The following is a 27,167-nucleotide window of genomic DNA, read 5'->3' as shown; positions in this document are numbered from 1 at the left end:
ACCAGCCTCATACCCAAGACCAAGGAGACACAACGGCCAAATAAATACAGGTCAATATGCTGCCTTACAACTACCTACAAGCTTTTCACTGGTCTGATAGCCGATGGTATATATGACCATCTATCTTCTGGGACCTACCTTGAAAAAGAGCAGACAGGGTGCAGAAGAAAATGCCTCGGTACCAAAGACCAGCTATTAATCAACAAGACCGTCCTAGAAGACTGTAGGAAGAGACACAAAAACCTGAGCATGGCATGGATTGATTACCAGAAGGCATTTTACAGTGTGCCACACTCATGGCTACTTCGGTGCCTTGAGTTATACAAAGTCCACCCGGTAATTAGAAAAACAATGGCTGCTCACCTTCAGATGTGGAAAACTACAATATCATTAAATCACAATGGAGGAAAAACCATCATCCCTGAAGTAAAAATCAAAAGGGGAATATTCCAAGGTGATAGCTTATCTCCCTTACTCTTCTGTATGACAATAGACCCACTAAGCAAGCTCCTGAATAAAAATCAGAGCGCCTACAATTTGAGTCAGGGACGCCATCGAGATCCAAGCAAGAGAATAAACCATCTGCTCTTCATGGATGACCTTAAGTTGTATGCTAGCTCTGACACCGATCTGCACCACCTTCTGCAGGTAGTACACACATTCTCCAGTGACATCGGAATGAAGTTTGGCCTGGATAAATGTGCCAAATGTACACTCAGAGCTGGGAAGAAGACCCACACAGAAAATATGCAGCTTAATGAAAACATCGACATCAGGGATCTAGAAGAGCATGAGCCTTAAAAGTACCTTGGCATTGAGGAAAACGAGAACATACAACATGCCAAGATGAGGGAGAAGATTAGTAAAGAATATGTACGCCGAGTGAGGAAAATATGCAAAACCCAGCTCACCAATAAAAATAAAATTACTGCCATAAACCAGTTTGCTATGCCAGTAATAACATACAGTTTGGTATCATTGACTGGCCACAAAAATACATCAACCGGCTAGATGTAAAGACACGGAAGCTACTAACGCTTCATAAAATAATATATAGAAATCAATGTCTACCAAGGCTGTATGTGCCCAGGGGAGAAGGAGGTCTGGGACCCTCAGAGATTAATCATCAACATAGGGCAACTATTGTGAGCACCGGTCAGTATCTGAGAAGCTCCCAGAATGACACCCTCTCAATAGTATATGAACATCAAGAGACAAGAGCCAGCAGAACAACATCAGTCACCCAGCTGGCCAAACATTTTGGTCAGAGTTGTCTCTCAGATGAGGACGAAACACCAAACAAGTGTGCCACAGAAATAGCAAGAAAGAGCCGGCAGAAATATACCGAGACCTTTCAACAGATGAACCTTAAAGAATGGGAACAACATCAGCGTGCAAAATATTTTCTGGGGGAACTTTCTCGAGAATACATAGATAAAGAAGGTTCTTTGGACTGACTAAAAAGAGGATCCCTCCACCACGATCAGGAAAGGGTCATAATGGCTGCCCAAGACCAGGGATTGATGACCAATGCATTCAAGAAGATGGCAGGGATAAGTAATGACAATAAATGCAGATTCTGCCATACAGAATTGGAAAGTGTTGGTCATCTGATATCAAGTTGCAAAGTTCTTCTAGGGGACGGCTACTATACAGCGAGACATGATGGAGTATGCAAGTACCTCCACTGGATCATCTGTAAAAAAATTAAACATCCAGTGTAGCAGCAAGTCCTGAGAACATCAACCTGAAAGAACAGTTGGAAATGATTTATATACCATACATTACGACCATGTAATCCCTACAGCCACCTACCTTGAAAATGCTGCTGTGAAACCTGACATAGTTATATGGAATAAGTCAGAGAGAGTTGCAACCTTGATTGAAGTGAGTGTTCCTAATGATGGCGGTCTTAACAGAGCTGAAAGAGAGAAACAGACCAAATACCAAGGTCTCATGTATGATATGAAAAGAAACTGGAACCTAAAGGGGATATCGATCATACCAGTTATCATAGGTGCCACAGGACTTATGAAGAAGAACCTGAAGTCCTACCTAACTAATATTCCTGGTGAACCAAGTGCAAAAGAGATTCAGACAATTGCACTTAAGGGAACAGCGAGGATACTAAAAAGAGCTCTCGGTTGGTTTCAATAAAAAAGCGGGGCAATGTTGGCAGCTGGTTTGGCTGCCCCATACCCGGCATTACAATCTTCAAAGGAAGAAAAAAAAAACACACACACATACACACATACACACAAACCTACACACATACACATATACACATGCATACATACACACATACACACACATACACACACGCATATACACACACGCATACACACACTTACACATATATACACACATAAATACACATACACCTTAACAGAGGCAAGTTGAATGCCTACTAGGGAGAACTTGAGTGCGTTCTAACAACTATCCTCGATTGTCTAAGACAACCAGGTATGATGACACTTTTCCCCCTAAGTTAACCCTGATCAATTATCCAAAATAAAATTTGCATTTGTTGCATAAATGAGATGTCCTAAGCATGGCTGGATTATACTGGCTTTTAACAGAGAGAAATATTTGTAAAACAGGCAGAGGGATGCAACATTTCGTCGGTGAAACAGGGGGTGAAGTTTAGATGACAGTTCGGGACCTATTAGGTTGTCGACTCTCTTTTGGACCCTGTCCAGGAGCGAGAAACTAGTAACAGATGCACCAGCCCAAATGTGACAGCAGTACTCCATACACGAGCGAATGGTGGCTTTGTAGAGGTACTGGATACTTTCCGGCGTAACATTCTAGCACGATAGAGAGAGCCTACTTTTTTGCAGCAGCCTTGGCAATGATGTCGATATATCTGATCTAGAGATCAAATGTTAACCTCAGAAATGAGATCCCTTGATTTCTGATAACTTCCACTGAAGTAAAATGAAACGCAAAAATAAGAAGCAAATAAAATAAAACGCAGACTTATTAACTGGGTTGTCATGAACACAACTGCCTTGCAAAAACCGCAGCTGTATAGGAAACACACACACACACAAACACATTAACAACTGAAGGGGCACACATACGGTATTTGCATAAGTATACATAAAAGAGGCAAAACATAAGCATCCGGTAACTATAGGACTATAAACTAATAAAGTTCTCTATTTAACATGGCGCGGATGCCCGTATGTAGATGCATGCAAAGAGACGTCACCGGTTGGGGGGGGGAGGATTATAAAAAGAGAAAGAGAACAATTACGAAAGAGACAAAATAACGTTCGAGATCTCGTGAAAGACGTGGAGAACGTTCTAGCTGACGTGAGTGATATCACGGTTGTACAAATGAGGAAATAAATATTGTTGCTACAAAAAAAGTTAAAGTTATTTTGTATTCTTTGTCTCCTTTGCGACTGGAACTGCACACAACGTGTGTTGAGTCCCGGACAACGGTACATCTACATTAATTTCTATGTATAGAAGAAGAGACCGATGGTACAATAAGATGTAGTCTTTCTAGTTAATGATTATATTCAAAGGGTAAGAATGGCTTTCTAAATCATGTTTTATTAACCAGCAGAAACCGGAAGTCAAAAATAGCCGATATCAGCATTACTAGATTGAGTATAAGACATTCTCCCCTTTTTTATAAACTATTTATGGTTTTTAAAACATAATGATATGATTTCAAGTCATCTATTCTGTTGAAAACAGTTCTTTTAATAATGATTTCCATGAGTTGATAATCGAAATATGGCCTGCTATTTTGTTACTGATGTTACGGTTTCTTTTTACAATATATAAAACACGCCACACCAACTGTTAGTCAGACAGATATATCGAAAACACATTTTCCTTAAAATGGAATGTACATGTATTTCTGAGATGAAAATTATGCTGTATCGTTATACACTATGATGGTAATTGACATTATCTGATCTTCGAGTTGATCTTAATGTAGACAACTGAATAATCCGAAGATCCCAGAGGGCAGAACAGCAGAGTGTACTTTTCAGAGGAACTTGTCAAGAAAGTTTGTGATGTGCGCGTAAGAATCAAATACGCCAGTAAATTTGTAGACAATCTTGGTCCTATGGGAATGACAAATCATGACAAAACCTTCCTTCATCTGTAGTTTTTTTTAAGAATATGTAAGCCATTCAATATTGTCAGATATTTGTTGGACAGACGGGATTTTGTCATTTTTCCCCCCAAATAAGATTTTAGACCTGGGGATGATAAAAGTCAAAGATGAAGAATCTGCTATTTAAAAAGGGATACAAAGTTTGTCATTCACATTATCACATGTAAAGTCATTTTTGATGTTAGAAAAGATTACATGATGATTCTGTCGGGAAAAATCTTAATCAACAGGACTAGTCCATTTATATTCCGAGGGTGTATAAATGAATTAATTTGCTTAACTTTAGATAAATTTTAAAGCTTAAAATAAAGTTTATATAAATAAAGATTAGCACATACATAAAAATTGTAACCTGATATTTTATCTGTAAATTTGACGAGGTTTTACGAAAAATTACGTTTGAACTGAAAGTAAAAAAACGCCATATTGTTTCCATTTCAATGAGATTGTGGCATGCGTTTTCCTCGCCCAATCAGAATGTTGCTAGCTTTTTCCTTAACAGCGACACCAACTTGTTTTGTGTTTTATAAATATATAGAAATTAACAGACCAATGTCGACTTCACATTAAATTCAATTTATTTTGCAATTTTTTATAATATTTGATTATATATACTGTATTGTATTTTGTTATAATTTTTTAATGCCGTATCACGGAGTTTTACTATACGCAAACATAAATATATATATATATATATATATATATATATATATATATATATATATATATATAAAGATGTGTATTTACTAAGGCTTTTTATACAAATATTACGCAAGTATAAATCATGTAGAATATCTGTATGAATATAATTACACGTAATAGTTAATCAAAGATGATCATCCCATAAGAAAACCGAAAAACGTGATAGGAAATAATTAAAATGACGTCATATGCAAACAGGGGCCCTAAATCGAGGTTAATCACCTGTAGATGATTTCCAACCTCTTGCTGTTGACAAAGGAAGCCAGGGTGTAGAGTTTCATGGTGAGAGTAGATATATTTGATTTTACGTTTATTTTTTTTTGTTTTTTGTTTATAATGAAATTTGAATGGAAACGTAACTTAAGTGAAGTATATTTTAAATTGGGTATAAACTTTTGTTTATGTTAAAGTATGATTGACAATGATAACAAAATTAAGTATTTTTTTATATCGTTGATATTCATTTTTTTTTCTTCAAATTTTCAGTTGGAATATTTTATGCTGTCGGATTTTTCGCCAACGTAAGTAGTTTTTTTTTTTTACACTTCAATATCACACGGTTACCAGGCTATTTTACCTGCAATAAACAAAATCAAGATTATATATATATATATATATATATATATATATATATATATATTATTATTATTATTATTATTATTATTATTATTATTATTATTATTATTATTATTATTCAATTTTCACCCCAAACAAGGTGCACAGTGCCACTTTGAAGCAGGGGGCTACTATTAGGAACTTAATTAGCGGGGTCATTATGAAGGGAGAAGAGTAGAAAGATATTTGTTAACATTACACTTGAACTTCTGCATATCATTGCAGTTGGGAAAGCAGAATCCCGGAAGGGAGTTCCAAAGACTCGCAGTTCTGGGGAATAAACTATTGGAGTAAAAGGCTTTCTTGCACCTAGGGATCTCTACTGTAAAGGGATGAGACTTAGTACTTGTCGGGTTTGTGGGGGGTAGTTACGTCGGGGAGGTACAAGTGTTTGCAGTTCGTCAGAGCATTCACCATTAAAGTATTTATAGAACAGGCAGAGGGATGCAACATCTCGTCGATGGGACAGAGGTTGAAGCCTAGATGACAGTTCAGGACCTATCAGGTTGGCGACTCTCTTTTGAACCCTGCCAAGAGACAAGCAGCAGATGCACCAGCCCAGATGTGACAACAGTACTCCATACATGGGCGAATGGTTGCCTTATAGAGGTATAGGATACTGTCAGGCGTAAGTAGTTTTCTAGCACGGTAGAGGGAGCCAACCTTCCTTGCAGCAGCCTTGGCAATGCTCTCAATGTATCTATTCCAGTTTATATTCCCTGTAAACGTTAGGCCGAGGAGTTTAAAAGAAGTACTTTCAGGCAATGTGTTCTTGGCAATTGCTATTAGTGGTAGAGAAGGTTTCTTGTAGTTATTGAAAGAAACAAGCTTAGTCTTAGCAGCATTGAATGTGACCAACCATTTTTGTCCCATTCCACTATGGATTGGAGGTCATCCTCTAGTGTTTCTGCCATTTCCTTGGATATGTGTTCATTTGTTTTCCCCTCATATCCAACAGGGATGACGCATCATTGAGTATAGTTCTTTCTTGTTTATGCGTACGGATCTGGAGATTACCTTGCAATGGGGAATTTTTACTCCTTTTCTGGTTAGTATATGGGGGCGAAATTTTAAATTCTTTAATTGGGAAGCTAAATGTTTTTGGAAATACTATTATAATTAGATCTTAGAGTTCAAATTACGTGTAGGAGATTTAAAGTGTAGTATGTTAATGTGCTTATAGTAAGGCTCTACTTAACATGTGCATATATACAAAAAGAGAAAGTTATTTTATGTGTTAATAGAGGTTAATTAGAACCTATCTTTAGAAAAGAATATTATTATATTATTAGTAAAGTAATTGTTTTGATTTTAGTCAAGACTGGTGTGTATTTAGTACTTTGTCTTTACCTATTTCTCATTTATACCGAGAGTGTATGTTATTTTATTTTAAGATGGCTGTATTTAAATTTTTTCTTGTGTTTACATCTGGACACTAGCTCATTCTTGGTATTTATTATGGGTTTGTTGAAGCTTAGGATGTTAACTGCCTCGGATATACAAAAATTGCAAAACTTATGCCCTGGGGTATATGATCTAGATTTATTCAGTATTCTCCATTTAATTGAATATGGAATTTTCTTGTCCTCTAGGCTGTTGATTAATTTAGTTAAGGATGTACTATTATTATCATTGTTTTGAGATCTTTCATTTCTTAAAGAATGTAGGTGGTTTGAGATTCTTATTTTTATTAAGCTTGATGATGCACCTATATACGTGAATGTTTTCCTTGTTTTATTACTGTTTATTTGTTCATCGGTCCCATTTCTATTGAGTCCTATATTGGGGGGCTGGGCAAAGATGAGGCATGGGGATTCATAGCCTGGGTTCTGGTTAGTCCTAAACCGGTCTTCACTGTGAATTATATTATTGGATACGTTAGCCTGGCTGTTGTTTCTGTTGTTATTATTATTCGAGCCCTCACCATATGTTCCCCTATATATGTTTGTGTTCTGGACGCTTCGGCTATGTTCATCGAAGCGTTCAGAACGCAAACATATATAGGGATACATATGGTGAGGGCTCGAATAATAATAACAACAGAAACAACAACAGCCAGGCTAACGTATCCAATAATATAATTTGTTTTTTGGAAATACTATTATAATTAGATCTTAGAGGGCAAATTCCCCTCACCATATGTTTCCCTATGTATGCTTGCGTTCTGAACGCTTCGACTATATTCATCAAAGCATTCAGAACGCAAGCATACATAGGGAAACATATGGTGAGGGGAATTTGCTCTCTAAGATCGGTACGTATAAACAAGAAAGATACTCAATGATGCGTCATCCCTGTTGGTACTAGGTTAATTAAATTCTATAACCATAGTTACGCAACCCCACTTTTTTCATCTTATTAATGTTAAATTAGCCGTGTAGGGGTTAAAAATTATCTATGATAAACTTAGGTAAGTTTTATACACTAATTATTGTTATAATTAATGGTGGTAAATAATGGTATACATTCTTTATGTCTAAATATAGTTTTTTGTATATATGAAGGTATATCTGGGTATATATGGAACACGTGTTATATGTGGGTATATATGGGCTTAGATGTAAGCATATATAGAATAAGTGAGCGTATGAGTGTATAAACTGTATTGTTGCGTGTATGTAAAAATATATATTGTATGCGTGCATGCATGTGTACGTGTGTATGTATGTGTATATAAATATATATATATATATATATATATGTATATATATGTATATGTATTCATGTATTTATAGGTAACTTTGTGTATATTGGAATGCAGTTGTAGAAAATTTCCCCAGTTAAATATAATTAAATAGCATAAGATTATGGATATACTGATTTTAAATGTTTTTTCAGTAAGGTATTATCATTACTTTATTACCTTTGTTTTAACTTATTTAGCATTGAACTATTACCGTAAGGATCATAAAATAAAGATAAAACGTTCCATCAATAATATTAGAATTCATTTAACAATTAGCTCATAAAGATTAGTATATTCTAAACTTTATGTCAATCCTCCTTTCTAAGGGAAATATAGATACGTATAAAATTAATAATAATTAGCACCTCATGGGCAGTATATATAACTTGAGTTGACAGAACAAATACGATTCAAACTGACAATGAGATTTGAGATGAAACTAGGAAAAATCCGGAAAAAACGAATTATTCCATTCACGTATTTGGCCCATCTTTTTATTTTTAATTTTATTTTTTTTTTTTTTCTTATCTCTATATTCTTCTTGTTCCTCCTCTTCCCTTCCCCGAACTAAGTCTCTATATCTAGTACACGACCTGACCTCAATTAAGCGACCGGTCAAACTTTATGATTCTTTGATTCTATTTGAAGAGATATCTATGTATGTACATGTATGTATGTTTATGTGTGTATATGTATGTATATGTATATATATAGGTTTATATATGTGTGTATATGTATAGATATGTGTGTAAGTGTATTTGTATGTATATGTATATATGCATATTGTGTGTATGTGTGTGCTTGTATATGTGTGTTCATGTGTATATTAGGATGAATATGCACATATGTTTCACCCCACTTCTTACCACTTACCACTACCTACTCTCCCTAACACTTCGACCCACTAAAAATAATATAGACTTCCAATGAAAAGGTTTCCACCAGACTTTGAATTATTATCGCTGGACCCACAAACAAATTTAAACAAGCACTTGCCCGAATCGGATATCTACACAGCTATGCGGATTACCCAATATATAGCTTGGACATTATTACCAAACGGATGTAAAGAACGTATAACATGGATTTTACCAAGCAAGCTGGATCTACAAAAAACATTCATATCCTTTTTCTACAAATCCTCCCGCTACAGGACTTCTGATAAATGTATTATTTTCACTTTGACTTTCCATGTCTCACTGACTTTAGCAAATAGGATGCATACCTTTATAACTATTTGCTAATAGTTTCTCTCCTCTGATGAGATGGTAGACATCGAAACCCTATAGGTTAAGGAGATTAATTTTCTGAAGCGTTCTTTGTCTTGCTTAGAATAATAAAAATTCTTTGATATGAAACTCAACCACTTCATTTAATTTCAATGAGAGTTTTTTGAAATTCATTGAATTACAATTTAATATATATATATATATATATATATATATATATATATATATATATATATATATATATATATATATATGCGTAACGCATTCCATAAATGTTGTAAATAAAAAGTGATTTTAATAAACATATCTATTTATTAAAATTAAATTTAATTTTTCCACATTCGCAGATTGTTGGGTCAATTTAATAGAAACAGCTGATCATAGCAGCTTTTGATCGCCCCATTCCTGTTCTCGGTCTGCTGAGCGTTTGCCTCTGCAGCCAACATGTTTCTGGACCGGTGAGGGTCGGGGCTCAAAACTAGAGATTCACATATCGGTAGAATTTGAGGTCATTCTATTGTAGGTTTGATATGACCGAAGAAGATTCTCATTTATCCATACTTTAATCGTTGGTTCCTGTCTATGAAAGAGATAGCATTCCTCACAGATATTTAGCGATTTCTATTATCCTGGAAACTTCCCGTCTAATATCTGAAGGGCAACGCCAGTGAGAAGGTGCAGATTGTTCAGATGGGTTGGCTTCACGCAGCCAATGATCAAGCGACAGGTGTTCTTCAAATCTGGGTTCATTTTATATATATTTTTTTATGCGTTGATCTTTCTCCCACAGAACTTGTATATTCCGCAGTGCATCTTAATGTGCGTACTGCGTCCTCTCATTTAGAGTTTAACGGTTGGTTCAGTATGTTGCTTCGAGAACTGGATTTCATTTTTTCTTTTTTTTCTAATATTTCATGCATGAGAGAGCTCGGTCAAGGATTATGCCATGCTAGACATGGTTAGTGCGATTTCCATTTTATATTCAACCCACGTGATATTTAGAGGTTGGCTGAGCATCCCCCTTTCACCCGGTTCCTGAGATTAAATTAGAATACTCTGAATTAAGCCAATCTATCTTTTAGACTGTGTCCATACTGTTTCATGATGAAAATGGCATCTATACATTTTGTGATCTCTATTCGACTCGCCACCTCCACCGTCTAGGTGCATAGGTTTATATTTTTTTCTGACGTATGAAAAAAAGATATCTATTTATTTCATGTCTGCCAACATAAGAAATATCTTTGCGTTAAGTTCGGCTTCCACTTAGTACAATTCGCAGCAGGTGTCCGTATCCAGCTGTTTCTCCCTAGGCAAATTTCACTTAACTGAGTTAAACAATTCGTTGCACGTTACAATATTTCAACACTTTGCTTGACATTTCCACACATATATACACTTTTTTATGAATCGTTCCACCTCCCCCTCAACTTCGCCCTCACCGTAATCATTGCATATTTTATTGATAATTGTGTTTTCTTTGACAGAAAGAATTTTTCTCTGTCTGCAAGAAAATACAATTCCGAGCACGATTCGCGTATCACGTATACAGATGAAATTTTTAAATTATATATATATATATATATATATATATATATAGTAAGTTATAAAATATATATGGCGATTAAGCTTAATCGCCATATACATTTTATAACTTACTAACTAGCTCTACCTACGTATTGAGCACTTTTGGAGTAAATACTTAAGGTTTACGCATAAATCTATACTTTCGTATATTAATTTTATGTGAGTAAATTAAGTAGTTATATATATATAAATATATATATATATAAATATATATATATATATATAATACAGGGTGACGCATTAAAAACGGGTCCCAACTCTAATAAGGCCCCCGTTTCTTAGTGTTTTGTCCGAAGGAAATTAAACTTTGGTCATAACTAGTTTATTATATTGAAAACATCACATCAAAACACTAGAGTCTTTGGCCTTTTTTTTCTCCGTTCTACAGCATATGTTCTAGATGGCCTCCATTTAGCTTTTGTTTTTTTTGGGGGGGTTGGGGTTCATCCTGTATAGATATATATGTGTGTGTGTGTATGCATATATATATATATATATATATTATTTTTTAATTATTATATATATATTTTATTTTTAAATTTTATCTGTATATATATATATATATATATATATATATATATATATTATTTTTTAATTATTATATATATATTATTTTTAAATTTCATCTGTATATATATATATATATATATATATATATATATCATTTTTTAATTATTATATATATATTATTTTTAAATTTCATCTGTATATATATATATATATATATATATATATATATATATAGAGAGAGAGAGAGAGAGAGAGAGAGAGATAAAAAGGAACAAACCGTATTATGTGTTCATCAACGTTTCGTCTTTATTTCGAGACTTCCTCTGGATGAATGAGATTAAGAAACAAAAAATACCAGTACAAAATATTTGTAAATATTTTACGTGCACATAAAAACGGACAAAGACGTTGGAAATTCAAGCTTTGGCGGAAGGGCAATCATTGCAAAATGCCTTGTGTTACGTAATCGTTGTGGCAGGTTATTCAGAATGCGTTTATCTAGTCTATATAATGTTAACACGTACTTTCGTCGCTGCCACAAAATATATAAACACACTGACAACAAAGTAAAAATCACAACACAGTTGATCTACAAAAATAGATTGCTTTTATGTTCACGTAAACAATCAGCTTTTCTCGTGACAAGTTGTTTGATGTGACTAAGAGTCGCAGGGGGTTTCGTTGTTCCGTTCACACGCTATGCTATGAAAGGTGCACTGTATTTAGACTTGACACAACTAAACTTTAGTAACTATCATGTAAGAAATCTATATCGCTTTTATTCTTATTTCTAGCTTGATCTACGAGAAACATTCTAAAAGTAATACCTATTACGAGGTTCCTTCAAAATATTTCCAGACTTTTTTGCACAGGAATTTAAAACTGCCGTAGACTTTGGAAAATTCAATATGTTATTGCTATATATATTATGAGAGTAATTGAAATAAACCATTCTAAAGCTACTGACCAATTTTTATGATTTCATGATCAAAAGAATGGCTACAGCAGGAATCAGAATATACCCTACTAAAGCCTAATTGTCACGGCTGGTGAATTTCAAATATACAATCTGGACGTGAGGACATTTTAAAAGAATGATATGAAATAAAAAAAAAATTAAGTTGGAAAATACCACAGAAACGTATGGAATGCTCCGGACTGTTATTGGACCACTTGCAGGAATCAAGCATCAGTTTTGGAGTGGCATAGGAGATTCAAGGAAGGCGGAGAGTCTGTGAGGGGTGATGCGAGATGGAGAAAAATTAAGGAAATAAGAACACCGGAGTTGATTGGCCAGAAAAAGGTTTTCAGGGATAACAATCCTCGTGTATCTATAGAGACACTAAGTGCACAGTTTGATGTCAGCGTGGGACCGATATTCACAATTATTCGCGAGAAACTCAAGATGTGGAAGCCTGCACGAAGTTTTTCCCCAAGGGTGCTCAGAGCAGACCAGAAAGAAACATGTAATCAGGACTAAGACGGCGATCAAGACAGTTCCTCGCCCTCCCTATAGTCCAGACCTTGCTCCCTGTGACTTTTGGTTATTCCCTAAGCTCAAGGAAAACCTTAGAGGCTGTCTTTATGAGACAATTGAGAAGTCTAAAGCGGCTGTGACGAGTGTCATTGACACGCTCAAGAGAACTTCCATGGCGCCTTCCAGAAGTTGTTAGAATGGAAAAACAGTGCATTGCAGCCGGAGAAGTTTACTTCAAAAGAGACTAAAGTTTCATGTGCGTACTAGAAATAAAAGTGGCCATATGAAAAAAAGGTCTGGAAACTTATTGAACACACCTCGCATATATATATATATATATATATATATATATATATATATATATATATATATATATATATGTCTCTCTCTCGCTCTCTCTCTCTCTCTCTCTCTCTCTCTTATAGGCCGCTCAATATGCAACAATATGAAGAGTCGAATTTATATTAAGTATACTAAAAAGAACTAAACAAGTGAGGTTAGGGCCACAGTGTCTACGAAAGAGAGGTCATAAGTGAATTATATCTCGCCATGTAAGTGCCCAACCAAATGAGATATACCCGATCCTACTGCTCTCTCTCTCTTTCTTTCTCTCTCTTTCCCTCTCTCTCTATCTCTTTCTCCTTCTAGCTGTCTTTCACACAGCGCTCCACATACCACAAGATAAGCAGCCGAAGTGACGTATTTAATCCAAAACTAAACCCGCTCAGATCCGCATTAACAGAGAGGGGTTGGGGAAATGATTTATGTTCATGTGACCTGAAATGTCACAAAGGTTTCGAACTTCTGCATTAGCAAAAAAGTCTGCGGAGAATAACGTAACCATTTGACAAATCGACTCCAGTAAATAATACCATTGCATGTGCTTTAAACAGTGAATGTCCCACAAAAAGAAACAAATGGAAATACATACAAGGGAATGATATGGACGCAACTGTTTTAAATGCGTCTAATCAATCAGGGCGTCTTATTTCAAATCATAGAAAATGTATGTCTGTTGTTACAATTCAACCCCCTCTCAGACCCCCCTCCCCGGCACCGTCGAAAAAGAAACAAACAAAAAAATAAAATAAATCCGGGTCGGCATATTTCTTTTATTAAGAAAAGTGTTTATTAATTGACTCCAAGAAATGATTACAAAAAAACATTATTTCTTTTTGCCATCATTTTTTTATTCTTACATGGAGTTCACCACTTATCAAGGCCCAATGGCCACTCGAGGATAAGGGTTATTGTGGGTACAGTACTCAATGGGAAAGTGCAGCAATAGTATTGGAGAATTGATAAGGTGTCATTATTTAGGGGGGCGGTTCATCAGGAATTTGTTTGTGTTGGACTTGAAGACATCCAGGTTGAAGTCGGGAGGGAAACAGGCAAGCGGAACAGAGTTCCACAGGCGTGCAGTTCTAAGAAAGAAGCTTTGTTCATGGAATCTACGTTTTCATTTAGGCACAGATAAGGAGTGGGGAAAATTATTGACGGTAGTTTCAGCTAGTCGGGTGTTTTTGGAGAAAGATTGGCGAGGGGGAGGAACCAGAGAATGGAGCTTAGACGAGCACCTGCCATGGAAATAACGATAGAACAATGACAGGCTCGCTACGTCTCTTCTGGGGGAAAGAGGTTGCAAGGAAGAGAAAAGGGTATGCCCCACCAAACCGCGAAGTCTATTTTGTACTCTGTCAAGGCAGGATAGGCTGTTTTTAGCAGCTCCTGCCAAGATGTGGCAGCAGTACTCCGTCTTTGGACGTACTTGGCTCTTATATAGATAGAGAATTGCATCATTAGTGAGATATCTTCTGGAGCGGTAGAAGGATCCCACCATCTTCCCAGCGACCTTGGCCACAAACTTGATGTATGTGTTCCATTTAAGATCAGGAGTAAAGGTCAAACCCAGAAGCTTATCAAAACATGGGGCCTCCCCTAGACGAGAGCCATCTATTTCAATTGATGCCAGATGCTGATCAGAGCGTTTATGATGCAGAGATAGGAGCTTGGTCTTAGATGCATTAAAGGTAACCAGCCACCTCTTTCTCCACTGTACCACGCGCTCAAGATCAGAGGAGAGAGAATCAGAGAGAACATCATCATTTACGGCCCTTGATGTGTTGCCATAGATGGTCGTGTCATCAGCATAAATGTCAACGAAGGATTTTAGTATGTGTTTTGGGAGATCATGCACAAACATATGCAGATAGACATCAAGACAAGTATTTATACACACGTAAGCTATATACATATGTATATATACACATATATATATTTAAATATATAGACATATATGTATACATATGTTTATATATACATACATATACATATATAGAGAGGAAGATATACACAGTTTTTGTATTTTTTTCTTTTTTCTAAAATAAAAAAAACTTTCGAAATTTTTGTACAAAATAAAAGATAATGGGGGGGAGTACAGAGGGCTAGAATTGACCCGAATCTGTCAATTGACCATTTTGTTTGTTTGGTTTTTTGGGGGGGTTTTTTGGTTTTTTGTTGTTTTTTGTTTTTTTTGGTGGGGGTTGTTTTTAAGGATCTGTTTTTTTTTTGGGGGGGGCGGGAGGTCTTCAGCAAAATTTTTCTTTCTAAACACGGTCCACACTTCAACTTGCGTACAATAAAAGTTCACAGTTCAAGAATAATTTCTAGTTCCATTCAGAAATTCTTTGGAAAGTGCGTACAAAGAAATCACACGATAAATATCCTTTGCAAGGTTTTTGGTCGCAATAGTGTGACGGCAACATGTTTGGCTCAAAGTCACCAAGTGTTGAGCACGTAGTGATAGTGAAAGATACCACAAATTAGTAATGGTTTTTATATAAATAATTAATTCCTAGTTTTTAAATAAATAATTAATACCTAGTCTTTAAATAAATAATCAATTCCTAGTTTTTACATAAATAATTAATTCCTAGTTTTGAAATAAATAATAATTCCTATTCTTTAAATATGTAATTAATTCATAGTCTTTTAATGAATAATTAATTCCTAGCCTTTAAATAAATAATTGATTTCTAGTCTTTAAATAAATAATTAATTCCTAGCCTTTAAATAAATAATTAATTCCTATTCTTTAAATAAATATTTAATTCCTAGTCTTTAGGTAAATAAGTAATTACTAATCTGTAAATAAATAATTAATTCCTAGTCTTTAAATAAAAAATTAATTCCTAGTCTTTAAATAAATAATTAATTCCTAGTTTTTAAATGAATTACTAATTCCTACTTTGGAAATAAATAATTAATTCCATGTTTTATAATAAATATTTAATTCCTAGTTTTTACATAAATAATTAATTCCTAGCTTTTATATAAATAATTAATTCCTAGTTTTTAAATAAATAATTAATACCTAGTTTTTAAATAAATAATTAATTCCTAGTTTTTACATAAATAATTAATTCCTAGTTTTGAAATAAATAATTAATTCCTAGCCTTTAAATATATAATTAATTCATAGTTTTTAAATAAATAATTAATTCCTAGCCTTTAAATAAATAATCAATTCCTAGTTTTTAAATAAATAATTAATTCCTATTCTTTAAATAAATAATTAATTCATAGTCTTTAAATAAATAATCAATTCCTAGTCTTTAAATAAATAATTAATTCCTAGTCTTTAAATAAATAATTAATTCCTAGCCTTTAAATAAATAATTAATTCCTAGTCTTTAAATAAATAACCAATTCCTAGCCTTTAAATAAATAATTAATTTCCAGCCTTTAAATAAATAATTAATTCATAGTCTTTAAATAAATAATTAATTCCTAGCCTTTACATAAATAATTAATTCATAGTCTTTAAATAAATAATTAATTCCTTGTCATTAAATAAATAATTAATTTCTAGTCTTTAAATAAATAATTAATTCATAGTCTTTAAATACATAATTAATTCATAGTCTTTAAATCAATAATTAATTTCTAATCTTTAAATAAATAATTAATACCTAGTCTTTAAATAAATAATTAATTCCTAGTCTTTTAATAAATAATAGATTCCTAGTCTTTAAATAAATAATTAATTCCTAGTCCTTAAATAAATAATTAATTCCTAGCCTTTAAATAAATAATTAATTCCTAGTCTTTAAATAAATAACCAATTCCTAGCCTTTAAATAAATAATTAATTTCCAGCCTTTAAATAAATAATTAATTCCTAGTCTTTAAATAAATAATTAATACCTAGTATTTAAATAAATAATTAATACCTACTCTTTAAAAAAAAAATTAATTCCTAGTCTTTAAATAAATACTTAATTCCTAGCCTTTAAATAAATAATTAATTCCTTGCCTTTAAAAAAATAATTAATTCCTAGTCTTTAAATAAATAATTAATTCCTAGTCTTTAAATAAATAATTAATTCATAGTCTTTAAATACATAATAAATTCATAGTCTTTAAATAAATAATTAATTCCTAGTCTTTAAATACATAATTAATTCATAGTCTTTAAATAAATAATTAATTCCTAGTCTTTAAATAAATAATTAATTCCTAGTTTTTTAAATAAATAATTAATTCCTAGTCTTTAAATACATAATTAATTCATAGTCTTTAAATAAATAATTAATTCATAGTCTTTAAATACATAATTAATTCATAGTCTTTAAATACATAATTAATTCATAGTCTTTAAATAAATAATTAATTCATAGTCTTTAAATAAATAATTAATTCATAGTCTTTAAATACATAATTAATTCATAGTCTTTAAATACATAATTAATTCCTAGTCTTTAAATACATAATTAATTCATAGTCTTTAAATAAATAATTAATTCATAGTCTTTAAATAAATAATTAATTCATAGTCTTTAAATACATAATTAATTCATAGTCTTTAAATACATAATTAATTCCTAGTCTTTAAATAAATAATTAATTCCTAGTCTTTAAATACATAATAAATTCATAGTCTTTAAATAAATAATTAATTCCTAGTCTTTAAATACATAATTAATTCATAGTCTTTAAATAAATAATTAATTCCTAGTCTTTAAATAAATAATTAATTCATAGTCTTTAAATAAATAATTAATTCATAGTCTTTAAATAAATTATTAATTCATAGTCTTTAAATACATAATTAATTCATAGTCTTTAAATACATAATTAATTCATAGTCTTTAAATAAATAATTAATTCATAGTCTTTAAATAAAAAATTAATTGATAGTCTTTAAATACATAATTAATTCATAGTCTTTAAATAAATAATTAATTCATAGTCTTTAAATAAATAATTAATTCATAGTCTTTAAATAAATAATTAATTCATAGTCTTTAAATAAATAATTAATTCATAGTCTTTAAATAAATAATTAATTCATAGTCTTTAAATACATAATTAATTCATAGTCTTTAAATAAATAATTAATTCATAGTCTTTAAATACATAATTAATTCATAGTCTTTAAATAAATAATTAATTCATAGTCTTTAAATACATAATTAATTCATAGTCTTTAAATAAATAATTAATTCATAGTCTTTAAATAAATAATTAATTCATAGTCTTTAAATAAATAATTAATTCATAGTCTTTAAATAAATAATTAGGTCATAGTCTTTAAATAAATAATTAATTCATAGTCTTTAAATTAATAATTAATTCATAGTCTTTAAATAAATAATTAATTCATAGTCTTTAAATACATAATTAATTCATAGTCTTTAAATAAATAATTAATTCATAGTCTTTAAATACATAATTAATTCATAGTCTTTAAATAAATAATTAATTCATAGTCTTTAAATACATAATTAATTCATAGTCTTTAAATAAATAATTAATTCATAGTCTTTAAATACATAATTAATTCATAGTCTTTAAATAAATAATTAATTCCTAGTCTTTAAATAAATAATTAATTCCTAGTTTTTTAAATAAATAATTAATTCCTAGCCTTTACATAAATAATTAATTCATAGTCTTTAAATAAATAATTAATTCCTTGTCATTAAATAAATAATTAATTTCTAGTCTTTAAATAAATAATTAATTCATAGTCTTTAAATACATAATTAATTCATAGTCTTTAAATAAATAATTAATTTCTAATCTTTAAATAAATAATTAATACCTAGTCTTTAAATAAATAATTAATTCCTAGTCTTTTAATAAATAATAGATTCCTAGTCTTTAAATAAATAATTAATTCCTAGTCCTTAAATAAATAATTAATTCCTAGCCTTTAAATAAATAATTAATTCCTAGTCTTTAAATAAATAACCAATTCCTAGCCTTTAAATAAATAATTAATTTCCAGCCTTTAAATAAATAATTAATTCCTAGTCTTTAAATAAATAATTAATACCTAGTATTTAAATAAATAATTAATACCTACTCTTTAAAAAAAAAATTAATTCCTAGTCTTTAAATAAATACTTAATTCCTAGCCTTTAAATAAATAATTAATTCCTTGCCTTTAAAAAAATAATTAATTCCTAGTCTTTAAATAAATAATTAATTCCTAGTCTTTAAATAAATAATTAATTCATAGTCTTTAAATACATAATAAATTCATAGTCTTTAAATAAATAATTAATTCCTAGTCTTTAAATACATAATTAATTCATAGTCTTTAAATAAATAATTAATTCCTAGTCTTTAAATAAATAATTAATTCCTAGTTTTTTAAATAAATAATTAATTCCATGTCTTTAAATACATAATTAATTCATAGTCTTTAAATAAATAATTAATTCATAGTCTTTAAATACATAATTAATTCCTAGTCTTTAAATAAATAATTAATTCATAGTCTTTAAATAAATAATTAATTCATAGTCTTTAAATAAATAATTAATTCATAGTCTTTAAATACATAATTAATTCATAGTCTTTAAATACATAATTAATTCCTAGTCTTTAAATACATAATTAATTCATAGTCTTTAAATAAATAATTAATTCATAGTCTTTAAATAAATAATTAATTCATAGTCTTTAAATACATAATTAATTCATAGTCTTTAAATACATAATTAATTCCTAGTCTTTAAATAAATAATTAATTCCTAGTCTTTAAATACATAATAAATTCATAGTCTTTAAATAAATAATTAATTCCTAGTCTTTAAATACATAATTAATTCATAGTCTTTAAATAAATAATTAATTCCTAGTCTTTAAATAAATAATTAATTCATAGTCTTTAAATACATAATTAATTCATAGTCTTTAAATAAATTATTAATTCATAGTCTTTAAATACATAATTAATTCATAGTCTTTAAATAAATAATTAATTCATAGTCTTTAAATAAATAATTAATTCATAGTCTTTAAATAAAAAATTAATTGATAGTCTTTAAATACATAATTAATTCATAGTCTTTAAATAAATAATTAATTCATAGTCTTTAAATAAATAATTAATTCATAGTCTTTAAATAAATAATTAATTCATAGTCTTTAAATAAATAATTAATTCATAGTCTTTAAATAAATAATTAATTCATAGTCTTTAAATACATAATTAATTCATAGTCTTTAAATAAATAATTAATTCATAGTCTTTAAATACATAATTAATTCATAGTCTTTAAATAAATAATTAATTCATAGTCTTTAAATACATAATTAATTCATAGTCTTTAAATAAATAATTAATTCATAGTCTTTAAATAAATAATTAATTCATAGTCTTTAAATAAATAATTAATTCATAGTCTTTAAATAAATAATTAGGTCATAGTCTTTAAATAAATAATTAATTCATAGTCTTTAAATAATTAATTAATTCATAGTCTTTAAATAAATAATTAATTCATAGTCTTTAAATACATAATTAATTCATAGTCTTTAAATCAATAATTAATTCATAGTCTTTAAATACATAATTAATTCATAGTCTTTAAATAAATAATTAATTCATAGTCTTTAAATACATAATTAATTCATAGTCTTTAAATAAATAATTAATTCATAGTCTTTAAATACATAATTAATTCATAGTCTTTAAATAAATAATTAATTCCTAGTCTTTAAATAAATAATTAATTCCTAGTTTTTTAAATAAATAATTAATTCCTAGCCTTTACATAAATAATTAATTCATAGTCTTTAAATAAATAATTAATTCCTTGTCATTAAATAAATAATTAATTTCTAGTCTTTAAATAAATAATTAATTCATAGTCTTTAAATACATAATTAATTCATAGTCTTTAAATAAATAATTAATTTCTAATCTTTAAATAAATAATTAATACCTAGTCTTTAAATAAATAATTAATTCCTAGTCTTTTAATAAATAATAGATTCCTAGTCTTTAAATAAATAATTAATTCCTAGTCTTTAAATAAATAATTAATTCCTAGCCTTTAAATAAATAATTAATTCCTAGTCTTTAAATAAATAACCAATTCCTAGCCTTTAAATAAATAATTAATTTCCAGCCTTTAAATAAATAATTAATTCCTAGTCTTTAAATAAATAATTAATACCTAGTATTTAAATAAATAATTAATACCTACTCTTTAAAAAAAAATTAATTCCTAGTCTTTAAATAAATACTTAATTCCTAGCCTTTAAATAAATAATTAATTCCTTGCCTTTAAAAAAATAATTAATTCCTAGTCTTTAAATAAATAATTAATTCCTAGTCTTTAAATAAATAATTAATTCATAGTCTTTAAATACATAATAAATTCATAGTCTTTAAATAAATAATTAATTCCTAGTCTTTAAATACATAATTAATTCATAGTCTTTAAATAAATCATTAATTCCTAGTCTTTAAATAAATAATTAATTCCTAGTTTTTTAAATAAATAATTAATTCCTAGTCTTTAAATACATAATTAATTCATAGTCTTTAAATAAATAATTAATTCATAGTCTTTAAATACATAATTAATTCCTAGTCTTTAAATAAATAATTAATTCATAGTCTTTAAATAAATAATTAATTCATAGTCTTTAAATAAATAATTAATTCATAGTCTTTAAATACATAATTAATTCATAGTCTTTAAATACATAATTAATTCCTAGTCTTTAAATACATAATTAATTCATAGTCTTTAAATAAATAATTAATTCATAGTCTTTAAATAAATAATTAATTCATAGTCTTTAAATACATAATTAATTCATAGTCTTTAAATACATAATTAATTCCTAGTCTTTAAATAAATAATTAATTCCTAGTCTTTAAATACATAATAAATTCATAGTCTTTAAATAAATAATTAATTCCTAGTCTTTAAATACATAATTAATTCATAGTCTTTAAATAAATAATTAATTCCTAGTCTTTAAATAAATAATTAATTCATAGTCTTTAAATAAATAATTAATTCATAGTCTTTAAATAAATAATTAATTCATAGTCTTTAAATACATAATTAATTCATAGTCTTTAAATACATAATTAATTCATAGTCTTTAAATAAATAATTAATTCATAGTCTTTAAATAAATAATTAATTCATAGTCTTTAAATACATAATTAATTCATAGTCTTTAAATAAATAATTAATTCATAGTCTTTAAATAAATAATTAATTCATAGTCTTTAAATAAATAATTAATTCATAGTCTTTAAATAAATAATTAATTCATAGTCTTTAAATAAATAATTAATTCATAGTCTTTAAATACATAATTAATTCATAGTCTTTAAATAAATAATTAATTCATAGTCTTTAAATACATAATTAATTCATAGTCTTTAAATAAATAATTAATTCATAGTCTTTAAATACATAATTAATTCATAGTCTTTAAATAAATAATTAATTCATAGTCTTTAAATAAATAATTAATTCATAGTCTTTAAATAAATAATTAATTCATAGTCTTTAAATAAATAATTAGGTCATAGTCTTTAAATAAATAATTAATTCATAGTCTTTAAATTAATAATTAATTCATAGTCTTTAAATAAATAATTAATTCATAGTCTTTAAATACATAATTAATTCATAGTCTTTAAATAAATAATTAATTCATAGTCTTAAAATAAATAATTAATTCATAGTCTTTAAATACATAATTAATTCATAGTCTTTAAATAAATAATTAATTCATAGTCTTTAAATACATAATTAATTCATAGTCTTTAAATAAATAATGTATTCATAGTCTTTAAATACATAATTAATTCATAGTCTTTAAATACATAATTAATTCATAGTCTTTAAATACATAATTAATTCCTAGTCTTTAAATAAATAATTAATTCATAGTCTTTAAATAAATAATTAATTCATAGTCTTTAAATACATAATTAATTCATAGTCTTTAAATAAATAATTAATTCATAGTCTTTAAATACATAATTAATTCATAGTCTTTAAATAAATAATTAATTCATAGTCTTTAAATACATAATTAATTCATAGTCTTTAAATACATAATTAATTCATAGTCTTTAAATAAATAATTAATTCATAGTCTTTAAATACATAATTAATTCATAGTCTTTAAATAAATAATTAATTCATAGTCTTTAAATACATAATTAATTCATAGTCTTTAAATAAATAATTAATTCATAGTCTTTAAATACATAATTAATTCATAGTCTTTAAATAAATAATTAATTCATAGTCTTTAAATACATAATTAATTCATAGTCTTTAAATAAATAATTAATTCATAGTCTTTAAATACATAATTAATTCATAGTCTTTAAATACATAATTAATTCATAGTCTTTAAATAAATAATTAATTCATAGTCTTTAAATAAATAATTCATTCCTAATATTTAAATAAATAATTAATTCCTAATCTTTAAATAAATAATTAATTCCTAATCTTTAAATAAATAATTAATTCCTAGTCTTTAAATAAATAATAAATTCATAGTCTTTAAATAAATAATTAATTCCTAATCTTTAAATAAATAATTAATTCATAGTCTTTAAATAAATAATTTATTCATAGTCTTTAAATACATAATTAATTCATAGTCTTTAAATACATAATTAATTCATAGTCTTTAAATAAATAATTAATTCATAGTCTTTAAATAAATAATTAATTCATAGTCTTTAAATAAATAATTAATTCATAGTCTTTAAATAAATAATTAATTCATAGTCTTTAAATAAATAATTAATTCATAGTCTTTAAATACATAATTAATTCATAGTCTTTAAATAAATAATTAATTCATAGTCTTTAAATACATAATTAATTCATAGTCTTTAAATAAATAATTAATTCATAGTCTTTAAATACATAATTAATTCATAGTCTTTAAATAAATAATTAATACATAGTCTTTAAATAAATAATTAATTCATAGTCTTTAAATAAATAATTAATTCATAGTCTTTAAATAAATAATTAGGTCAAAGTCTTTAAATAAATAATTAATTCATAGTCTTTAAATTAATAATTAATTCATAGTCTTTAAATAAATAATTAATTCATAGTCTTTAAATACATAATTAATTCATAGTCTTTAAATAAATAATTAATTCATAGTCTTTAAATAAATAATTAATTCATAGTCTTTAAATACATAATTAATTCATAGTCTTTAAATAAATAATTAATTCATAGTCTTTAAATACATAATTAATTCATAGTCTTTAAATAAATAATTAATTCATAGTCTTTAAATACATAATTAATTCATAGTCTTTAAATACATAATTAATTCATAGTCTTTAAATACATAATTAATTCCTAGTCTTTAAATAAATAATTAATTCATAGTCTTTAAATAAATAATTAATTCATAGTCTTTAAATACATAATTAATTCATAGTCTTTAAATAAATAATTAATTCATAGTCTTTAAATACATAATTAATTCATAGTCTTTAAATAAATAATTAATTCATAGTCTTTAAATACATAATTAATTCATAGTCTTTAAATACATAATTAATTCATAGTCTTTAAATAAATAATTAATTCATAGTCTTTAAATACATAATTAATTCATAGTCTTTAAATACATAATTAATTCATAGTCTTTAAATAAATAATTAATTCATAGTCTTTAAATAAATAATTAATTCATAGTCTTTAAATACATAATTAATTCATAGTCTTTAAATAAATAATTAATTCATAGTCTTTAAATACATAATTAATTCATAGTCTTTAAATAAATAATTAATTCATAGTCTTTAAATACATAATTAATTCATAGTCTTTAAATAAAAAATTAATTCATAGTCTTTAAATACATAATTAATTCATAGTCTTTAAATAAATAATTAATTCATAGTCTTTAAATACATAATTAATTCATAGTCTTTAAATAAATAATTAATTCATAGTCTTTAAATACATAATTAATTCATAGTCTTTAAATAAATAATTAATTCATAGTCTTTAAATACATAATTAATTCATAGTCTTTAAATAAATAATTAATTCATAGTCTTTAAATAAATAATTAATTCCTAATCTTTAAATAAATAATTAATTCCTAGTCTTTAAATACATAACTAATTCATAGTCTTTAAATACATAATTAATTCATAGTCTTTAAATAAATAATTAATTCATAGTCTTTAAATAAATAATTCATTCCTAATATTTAAATAAATAATTAATTCCTAATCTTTAAATAAATAATTAATTCCTAATCTTTAAATAAATAATTAATTCCTATTCTTTAAATAAATAATAAATTCATAGTCTTTAAATAAATAATTAATTCCTAATCTTTAAATAAATAATTAATTCATAGTCTTTAAATAAATAATTTATTCATAGTCTTTAAATACATAATTAATTCATAGTCTTTAAATACATAATTAATTCATAGTCTTTAAATACATAATTAATTCCTAGTCTTTAAATAAATAATTAATTCATAGTCTTTAAATAAATAATTAATTCATAGTCTTTAAATACATAATTAATTCATAGTCTTTTAATACATAATTAATTCATAGTCTTTAAATACATAATTAATTCCTAGTCTTTAAATAAATAATTAATTCATAGTCTTTAAATAAATAATTAATTCATAGTCTTTAAATACATAATTAATTCATAGTCTTTAAATACATAATTAATTCATAGTCTTTAAATAAATAATTAATTCATAGTCTTTAAATAAATAATTAATTCCTAGTCTTTAAATAAATAATTAATTCATAGTCTTTAAATAAATAATTAATTCCTAATCTTTAAATAAATAATTAATTCATAGTCTTTAAATAAATAATTAATTCATAGTCTTTAAATACATAATTAATTCATAGTCTTTAAATACATTATTAATTCATAGTCTTTAAATACATAATTAATTCCTAGTCTTTAAATAAATAATTAATTCATAGTCTTTAAATAAATAATTAATTCATAGTCTTTAAATACATAATTAATTCATAGTCTTTAAATAAATAATTAATTCATAGTCTTTAAATAAATAATTAATTCCTAGCCTTTAAATAAATAATTAATTTCCAGCCTTTAAATAAATAATTAATTCCTAGTCTTTAAATAAATAATTAATACCTAGTATTTAAATAAATAATTAATACCTACTCTTTAAAAAAAAATTAATTCCTAGTCTTTAAATAAATACTTAATTCCTAGCCTTTAAATAAATAATTAATTCCTTGCCTTTAAAAAAATAATTAATTCCTAGTCTTTAAATAAATAATTAATTCCTAGTCTTTAAATAAATAATTAATTCATAGTCTTTAAATACATAATAAATTCATAGTCTTTAAATAAATAATTAATTCCTAGTCTTTAAATACATAATTAATTCATAGTCTTTAAATAAATAATTAATTCCTAGTCTTTAAATAAATAATTAATTCCTAGTTTTTTAAATAAATAATTAATTCCTAGTCTTTAAATACATAATTAATTCATAGTCTTTAAATAAATAATTAATTCATAGTCTTTAAATACATAATTAATTCCTAGTCTTTAAATAAATAATTAATTCATAGTCTTTAAATAAATAATTAATTCATAGTCTTTAAATAAATAATTAATTCATAGTCTTTAAATACATAATTAATTCATAGTCTTTAAATACATAATTAATTCCTAGTCTTTAAATACATAATTAATTCATAGTCTTTAAATAAATAATTAATTCATAGTCTTTAAATAAATAATTAATTCATAGTCTTTAAATACATAATTAATTCATAGTCTTTAAATACATAATTAATTCCTAGTCTTTAAATAAATAATTAATTCCTAGTCTTTAAATACATAATAAATTCATAGTCTTTAAATAAATAATTAATTCC

At 26.7% G+C, this 27,167-nt stretch overlaps 1 protein-coding gene across 2 annotated transcripts in view; it reads left to right on the top strand.

Annotated features, from left to right (window-relative positions):
- Positions 1–27,167, top strand: part of LOC145297833 (uncharacterized) — a 1,294,147-nt gene that overhangs the window by 1,010,894 nt on the left and 256,086 nt on the right. For both annotated transcript variants that reach the window (XM_080144164.1, XM_080144162.1), the window contains one exon: positions 5,330–5,364. In XM_080144164.1, the coding sequence (XP_080000290.1) occupies positions 5,330–5,364 (35 nt within the window). The remainder of the gene's footprint in view (positions 1–5,329; positions 5,365–27,167) is intronic.

This window comes from Euprymna scolopes, chromosome 18 (assembly GCF_053919585.1).
Source record: "Euprymna scolopes isolate OS-2025 chromosome 18, ASM5391958v1, whole genome shotgun sequence".
NCBI lineage: Eukaryota > Metazoa > Mollusca > Cephalopoda > Sepiida > Sepiolidae > Euprymna > Euprymna scolopes.
This window is presented reverse-complemented; position numbering and strand designations above follow the sequence as displayed.